The 8,738-nt window shown below is 37.7% G+C and overlaps 1 protein-coding gene across 1 annotated transcript in view; it reads right to left on the bottom strand.

The window, feature by feature from the left end:
- The window catches only part of CC2D2A (coiled-coil and C2 domain containing 2A), a 183,671-nt gene that overhangs the window by 134,949 nt on the left and 39,984 nt on the right, over nt 1-8,738 (bottom strand). Inside the window, exon 2 of the mRNA XM_049790229.1 lies at nt 48-293. Within this exon, the coding sequence (XP_049646186.1) occupies nt 48-293 (246 nt within the window). The remainder of the gene's footprint in view (nt 1-47; nt 294-8,738) is intronic.

Here is an 8,738-nt window from a genome sequence, read left to right as displayed (position 1 = left end):
AAGTTGGGGGTTAGATGAGGGGTTACCAGACTTTCATTGTTCATTACCTTCAGCCCCCTTTTCACCCTTTTCTCCTTTTCTGCCATCTCTACCATCTCTTCCTGGAAGGCCAATCCGACCATGAGGTCCAGGAGAACCATTTGCTCCAGGGGGCCCTGGTGGTCCAGGTAAGCCAGGAATGCTACAGATATATCTCGGGGAGTAGCTTTCTCCTTTGAACTGATTATTCCGCGACTGTCCACTCGCGCAAATGGCAAAACTTGTAACATAGAGCAAGACAAACATCTTTGGCTCTGAAAGAGAAACACATAAACATAAAGGCATCCTCACAGGTGGTGGATTCAATAGAATTGTCCACAAGAACAGGCATTTGTGATTGTCTCTTTATTGCTCACATTTTTTGTGCATCTATACAATTCCTATCTCTCCTCATAATTCATTTGGAGGCTAGCAGCATATTATTGATGAAATTCTCAGTGCCCTGCCTGAGGGTTGCTGGTGATGAAGGATCAATACAAAGTATCACAAAATATGATAATTGATTCCCACTGAAGCGAAATCCCTGAAATTTGGCAATGATTGTTAGCCAGAGTTAAAACAACAAAAAAAGGGCTGGAGTGATAGCACAGCGATAGGGCATATGCCTTGCAGTTGGCTGACCCAGGACGGATCTCAGTTCAATCCCAGGAGTCCCATATGGTCCCCCAAGCCAAGAGCAATTTCTGAGCGCATAGCCAGGAGTAACCCCTGGGTGTCACTGGGTGTGGCCCAAAAATCCCCCCCAAAATTACAAAAATAAAAATACTCCACCATGTTCAGTTCATAGCTTCTCCATGTAAATGGCTGAGCTTCACAGCTTCATAGAAGAGATACAAAGAGAACCTCATAAGAGAGATATGTAGAGACTAAGAGAGTCTCAGAAGAGATACAAAGCTGATGAAAGTCATAGGTACATTGAAATTCAGGCTAAAAACTCTTGTGACCTCCTCTGGGGGTGTGACAGGCCAAGAATCCTTCCAGTTCTAAAGCACTTATGCGACCTCATGACACCTCTAAGTTCCACAATACAGGGCTGGAGCAGCAAGCACAGTGAGTAGAAAATTTGCCTGGCATGCAGCCACCCAGTTCCATCCTGGGCATCTCCATATGGTCCACTGAGCACCACTTGGAGTAATTGCTGAGTGTAGAGCCAGGAGCTATCTCTAAGCATTGCCTGGCATACCTCTCCACACTCCCAAATTCTACAATATTGACAGCCCAATAGGAACATAGAAATTAGATCAGAAAATAGTAGAGAAGTTTACGAAACTCAATAAGTAAAAACTCCTCAGGCCTTTAATAAAACCGTTGTGAGATCTAACAACTTTTTACAAAATTTCATTTAACTAAACTATTTGTTGATCATTCTACTTACCATTTTATTGTAACAAGCAATATAAAATAAAAGTATTTTGTGCTTGCTAAGGTTACCAGGCTTTGAGGCTGGGTAGGAAATTAGAGAGTTGTGGAGGAAAGGTCACACTCTGGGATTGGTGCTGGAAAATTGAATGCCCCAAACGACTGCATTATGAATAACTTTGTTTCTGTTTTTTTGGTTTATTGGTTTTTTGGTTTTTCGGGCCACACCCATTTGATGCTCAGGCCTGGCTCAGTGCTCAGAAATTGCCCCTGGCTTGGGGGGACCATATGGGATGCCCGGGGATCGAACCGTGGTCCTTCCTTGGCTAGCGCTTGCAAGGCAGACACTTTACCTTTAGCGCCACCTCACCGGCCCCATGGATAACTTTGTGAATCATAGTGTTTAAATAAAGTTAGAAAAAAAAATAAAGTGCTCCAAAATAAATTAGTCTGCTACATTTTTCTATTAGATTCAATGAATGACTTTGAAGAATGTTTTAATTTGCAAAAATAATGTATTTTTAAAGAACAATAAGCAAGGTAAACAGCAACACTATTTCTAGCTCATAAGATGTAATTAATCTTTACATTTTGATATATACATCCTTTCACTCTTTTTTAATATTCTGTGGAAAAGTTAATATAATGTGATCCCTAAAAACTTAAACATTGTTTTACTTAGCAATGTATCCTGCAAAATGCATGTCTTTTTATACCAAAAATTACTCGTTCCAATAAAAAGTTATATTTGTCTCACTATCTTTTAGGTACACTATTTCCCACTGGAGCCATATGTTTTCCTTTTCTGCCAATATAAAAACTACATAGCTATCTTTATATCTCATTTTCTCATGTGCTTATTATGTTTATTCTTTTTAGCATTTGGGGGTTTGAAAGCAAGAGAGAGGAAATGGCATTTTCAAGAAAATCATGTTTTTCACTCGGTAATCATGTGTACTGCCAATTAGTGCTAATTGGAGTACTGTGCATGTCCGGGGAGGGGTCTCAAGTTTTAATTTAAAATCTGCAGGATATGGTGCCATGGTGTCCCATTAAGCCATTAGCACTAGGGCGCAATTAGATTTGAGTGAAATGAAACCAAGCCTAGTGCCACTTACTCAGAGTGAATCAATCAGGCAAGAAACCTCTTAGATTCCGATCTGATAGGATTTGAGTTTTTTTGTAGTCAAGGCCCAGCAGCTGAGATGGATACATCATTTATTAGTGTGGCATTTTGCATATAGACTGATGGATGTGCAACATACTGGATTCTGCAGGTGAATTGGTCTTTAGGTTGGGAGAATATAAACATGTTTCTTGGGTGTCGTATCAATGAATGGTCTCTGTGTAGAATAGAGACATCAATATTTAATCTGAATAGTATTTATATTGATGTCTGGCATATATTAACCCAGAAAAAATGTATAAAATGTGGTAAGGGCAATTGGATGGAAATTCTTTTATTTTTTTCTTCTTTGATAATCACAACAGAAAACTAACCAGGTATAATTTACAATACCATGGGGGAGATGAGAACATCTTGGAATTAGGCCCAGAAACTTAACAGTGCAGTGGAGTGGCAAAATACTGAAAAAAAATAAACACTGCTTTTCTAGAAATCTAATTAATGCAAAGTTGAAGTAACTAATTGAAGCAGAAGCTATGGATCCTTGACTAAATCTCTGTCATGACAATACGGCTTTCTCCCCTCACCTTTCCCTGAAATCAAGAAAACATACCTACCATGCTCTGTTTGCTTAATTCGTAATAGAGCATAAAGTCAAAATGTTGGGTCCTATTATTAGGATTGGGGCACTTTTGGAAAGCCCAGTGCATTGATCAAAGTATTAGCCCTATCAAAGGCATGCTGGATGAAAAAAAAAAAATCAGAGCACGTAACCAAATGTGCATCTGAGCAATCTAATTTTAGAAAGTTTTCAAAACTACAATTTTCATACATATTAGCAGTCACCCAGAGAAAATGCTCTGGAGGATTGTATCAAATTATGCAAATAGATGTAGAATGTGCATAAAATGTATTTATTCTAGCTTTGTGGTCCTTTAGGGTTAGAAAATCAGAGCTTTGACTAGTATTGTTAGTCTTGTACACATCTGTCCTGGATGCGAATTGCAAATCATTTTTCTCTCCTATTTTTCTGTGGGGATTATAGAACATACTTTTGTATGCTCTACATAATTAAAGTGACATTGCTTTCATTTTTAAAGCATAAAAATTACTTTGTGGTGCTGTAGATTTCAGAACCTTTATATGAATGTATTTTGAATCTGTAATGCCACAATGTAGTATGTAGATTTTCACAAAATTTTTAATTCATAGATCCTTTTGTTATTGAACAACATGGAAAATACTTGGTGGAATATATCAGAGCAAAAATTAAACTAGAGAATGTGTGTACTAGTTGAGATACCTATATAAATATCATATTTCCCCCTTTATTTAATAAACAAAAATGAAGTCATATGTGTTCTATAATTAATATTTGACAAAGAATCTAAGAATATTCAACAGGTCAAGAATAATCTCTAGATTCCTAATTGTCTGCACCCCCCTGCAGCCAGTCAGATTTGTGTCTGGTCAAGAACAGGGAACCTTCCGTCCTGTCCTAATCTCTCCCACCAAACATGAATGGGGCTGTCTTTAAGGTCTTTCCTCAGCCTTCTTCTGGGTTCCAGTGCCATTTTTGATTATCTGCCCCTGGAGCCATTCAGATCTGTGTGTGAGCATGGAACAGGGAACTCTCCTCCTTTTCATCAATCATCCTTTTCTCAAACTGCACAGATGTACTAGTTTGCAATATGTTTTTTTTATCATACATAGATAACCTTGCTTGTTTAGAAAAATAACCTCTAAAGAAGATATATGTCAAGCCATCTTTCTTTTTTTTTTTGGGGGGGGTTCACACCTGGCAGTGCTCAGGGGTTTTTCCTGGCTCCGTGCTCAGAAATTGCTCCTGGCAGGCTCGGGGGATCATATGGGACTCTGGGATTTGAACTGATGACCTTCTGCATGAAAGGTAAACGCCTTACCTCCATGCTATCTCTCCGGCCCCTCAAGCCATCTTTCATACAAACAGTTCAAGAGATCATTTCCTTAAACACCCTGATAATCAAGCATTCCAAACCACTAAATGCAAAGAACAGTGGGGAAGCTAAGGAAGATACTTAGAATTGGGGATATGGAGAGAAATCCTGGCAAATTTCCATCCATCCAAATGTCTGAGCCTTATAGAAGAAGACCTAAAATCAACACTTAATGCTTTAGCAATGGAAATCAAGGAGTGACTCCCCTGGGAAATTAAGAAATCTAGATGACCAATTCAACCAACTCAAAGAACTCTTTCAGAAGATGAGAGAATCCATATAAATGGAATTGAAGGAACTGAAAATCATGTTAGCAAGCCAGGAATAACTCCTGAGTCTAGCCAGGTGTGACCAAAAAAAAAAAAAAAAGAAGCTGGGACAGCCATACTCATATCAGACCAAACTGCATTCAACCTTAGAGACAAAGGCAAATGCTATTTATTGATCATGGGAACAATAGACCAAGAAGTACTAATTTTGATTATCTATGCAGCAAATATAGACCCAGAAAAAATGTAAAGCTTTGCTTACAAACTTAGAGAAACATATGGGTAGAAATGTGATAATAATGGGAGATTTCAACACCCCATTATTGCCTCTAGACAGATCCACTAGGCAGAACATTAGCAAAGACAGCCCTAAATGAGAAACTAGAAGAATTAGGATTAAAGGATTTATACAGGGCCTTTCATCCTCAAAAAGCTGAATACACATTCTTCTCAAATGCACATGTAATTTCCTCCAGAATAACCACATTTTAGGACACAAGTCTAACCTACATAAAGTCACAAATATAAGAATTAGACCTATCATCCTATCAGAACACAATGCCACAGAGATCAAGATTGACTGTAAAAAGAAGATGTGAAGAAAATCTAACACCTGATGACTGAAAAACATTTGCTCAACAACAGCTGGAGCAAAGAAATAATTGAAGAAGAAATAAAGAGATTCTTTGATTCATGATAATGAAGAAACATTAAAAATCTATGGGACACAGAAAGAGCAGTAATTAGGGGGAAACTCATAGCAATACGGCTTACATTAGGAAAGAAAAAAATGACAAAATTAGAGGGATCAGCAAAATATTTAACACAATTGTTGACAAATCTGAAAGAAGTCATGAATAGCAACACAATAATAGTGGGAGAGCTCAACACTGCCCTGCCCTGACAGGTCAATCAGGCTAAAACTCAAGAATATATTAGCTCTGGAAGGAGAAATGGAGAAAGTGACCAAGTAAATTTATATAGGGCACTGCATCCCCAGAAAACTGGATACACATTCTTCTCCAATGCTCATAGGTCATTCTAGGACATACCACATGCTGGTCCGTAAACCATACCTCCATAAAATCAGGATAGAAATTGTACAAACTACCTTCTTAGATCACAATGCACTGAAATTAGAAGTAAACTACAAAGGAACACAGAAGAAAAACATTAACACTTGGAAATTAAACACCTCACTACTGAACAATCAGTGGGTCAGAGAGGAAATCAAAAGATTCCTGGAAACAAATGATCAGAATTGTGGGACACAGCAAAAGTGGCACTAAGAGGAAAATTTATAGCTTTGCAAGCACACATCAGGAAGGAAGAAGGAGCATACATAAATAGCTTAATGACATAGCTTATAAAATTAGAAAATGATCAACAAAAGAAACCAAAAGTAGGTAGGCCAAAGGAAATAACAAAGGTTAGAGCATAAATCAATTAAGTGGAAATTCCAGAAAACAATCTGAAAGGTCAATGAAAGCAAAAGTTGGTTCTTTGAAAAAATAAACAAGATTGAAAAACCACTAGCAAAACTAATAAAGAAAGGGACAGAGTGAAACATAATAAATCAGATTAGAAATGAAAAGGGAGATCACTACAGATACTACAGAGATTCAAAGGGTAATCAGAGAGCACATTGAGAAACTTTTTGCCACAAAACATGAGAATCTGGAAGAAATGGATAAATTCTTGGACTTCAATCTTCCACGGTTGAATCAGGATGATCTATTATATCTAAATGGACACATATATTTTGAGGAAATTAATTGGAAATCAAAAGTCTTTCCCAAAACAAAAGCCCAAACCCAGATATATTTACTAATTAATTATTTCAAAACTTTTATGAGGAACTACTACCAATTCTTTTCAGGCTATTTCAGGAAATTGAAAAAACAGAAGCACTCCCAAATAGTTTCTTTTCTAATTTATTCTCGGCCACCCACATCACAAACTGGGATATATAATATCTCTTACATTTTTCTAAATAAATGTATTTTTCTTAATTAAAAAATTAAAAACACTTAAAAAATTACTTATCTGGGGTCAGCATGATAGTGCAGCAGGTAGGCAAATTGCCTTGCATACAAGACTCGATTCAATCCCTGGCATCCTGTATGACACCCCCAGCCTTCCAGTAATAATTTCTGAGCACAGAGCCAGGAGTGACTCCTGGGTGCTACTGGATGTGGCATAAAATAAAAATATTAAAAAAATTTTTTTATTTAAAGAAAATGCATCACATAGTTGACATTAACTGATCATAATACATTTATTTCAAGCTAAGTGTAAGCAAAGTTATTGAAAAATAGATATAAAAACAAAAAAGTGAAAGAGTAAATAAAAGAAGAAAAAGTTCAGTAGCAAGTATATTTGTGAAAATTATTGTATCTCCAATAAAGTTATTAATACAATAGCAGAAGGATTAGCAAGCTCTTTTTTTTTAAAAGATAAGAGATAAAAATACAATTAAAAAGGTGTGTGTGTGTGTGTGTGTGTGTGTGTGTGTGTGTGTGTGTGTGTGGCAGTTCTTGGTGTTTGCATAGGCACAGCAAAATATGGGGAAAATAGAAAGGAAAAACCCTTGGCCTAAAAAACTGGGAGAATATGAAGTATCCCAGCATAAGAACAACTATAGGCTCCAGGCATACTAAGTTGTCCAACCCCAAAAATCTTTCTCTGTGGTCCCAGTAAAAGCTCTTCATAATCATGATTGTTGTTCTCATCAGGTTTCTGTAGTCAAATATCCTGATTTCTGCACAGATCCTATGTTGAAGACAGGGTGACAGGGAGCATTTTCTGGTTTCATCTGACCATTAGGTGGCAATGTAGAGAACTCTGCCTGAAAGGAGGTTGTGGCTGTTACCAAGTCGTCAGGGTGTTATGGATTAAGTTGATGCCAGGGCAGCAGTAGGGCCTTCCCTTCTTTGACTTTGAACATGCTAGGAAGCAAGCTCAGTGTCTTATATGTGTAATGCAAATGCTTTACTGTTGAACTGTACAGCCCCCAAATTTTGACAACTCCTAGAAAGATATCACACACACACACATATATACATACAAACATATATATATATGATTGAAATAGATCAATCATGGAAGGACAAATATGGGGCCAGAGCTACAGTACAGCAGAAAAGGCATTTATCTATCATATTCTCTATCAGGCTTAATTCCTGCTCCCCTATATGGTCTCCTAAACACTGCCAGGAGTGAATTCTGAGTGCAGAGCCAGGAATAAGCCCTGAGTACTCCCATATGTGGCTCAAAATACAAAAACAAAAAACAAAACAAAAAAAAAAAACAAAAGACAAACATTTGATTCAAATATAAGTGATGTGTCTAAAACACTAGATTTGGGGTCAGAGAGATAGTAAAGTGAGTATGTGCTTTCCTTACAGATGACTGACCTGGGTTTGATCCCCAGTACCTATATAGTCATCTGAGCCTCACAAGAAATACTCTTGAGCACAGAGTCAGGAGTAAGCCCCAAGAACTGCAGATGCAACCCCCAACATAAAAAAATATTGTAGTTAGAGAATAGACTGGTAGTTGCCACAGGTGAGGAGAATAGCTCACTGATACCATTAAACTTGGTGTTCAGTGAATATACATAAAGTGAACCCTTCCCCAATTTCCTTTTCCTTCAACCACTTATTTTGGTATGTAAAAGCCCACCTATATTATAGAACCTTCCCTCACCCTGGTGGGTGGGGTTCAGGATAATACAGAAAGGAAGCTGGCTTTGGGCTAGAGAGAGAAGTACATGGCATAGGCAGCACAGGGCAGTGAGAGCACATGGCAGATAGAAAAGGCAGATGACAGATAAAGACCATGAAGAATAAAGCAGACTAACTCCAGTGAAACATTAACTCACTGGCTTGGTGTATTATTATCTGCTGCTACCCTGCTTCATCAGACCCATCCGCCTGAAGGATTAGAAACACAGTGCCTAGGGTAGCC

Source organism: Suncus etruscus, chromosome 16 (assembly GCF_024139225.1).
Source record: "Suncus etruscus isolate mSunEtr1 chromosome 16, mSunEtr1.pri.cur, whole genome shotgun sequence".
Taxonomy (NCBI): domain Eukaryota; kingdom Metazoa; phylum Chordata; class Mammalia; order Eulipotyphla; family Soricidae; genus Suncus; species Suncus etruscus.
This window is presented reverse-complemented; position numbering and strand designations above follow the sequence as displayed.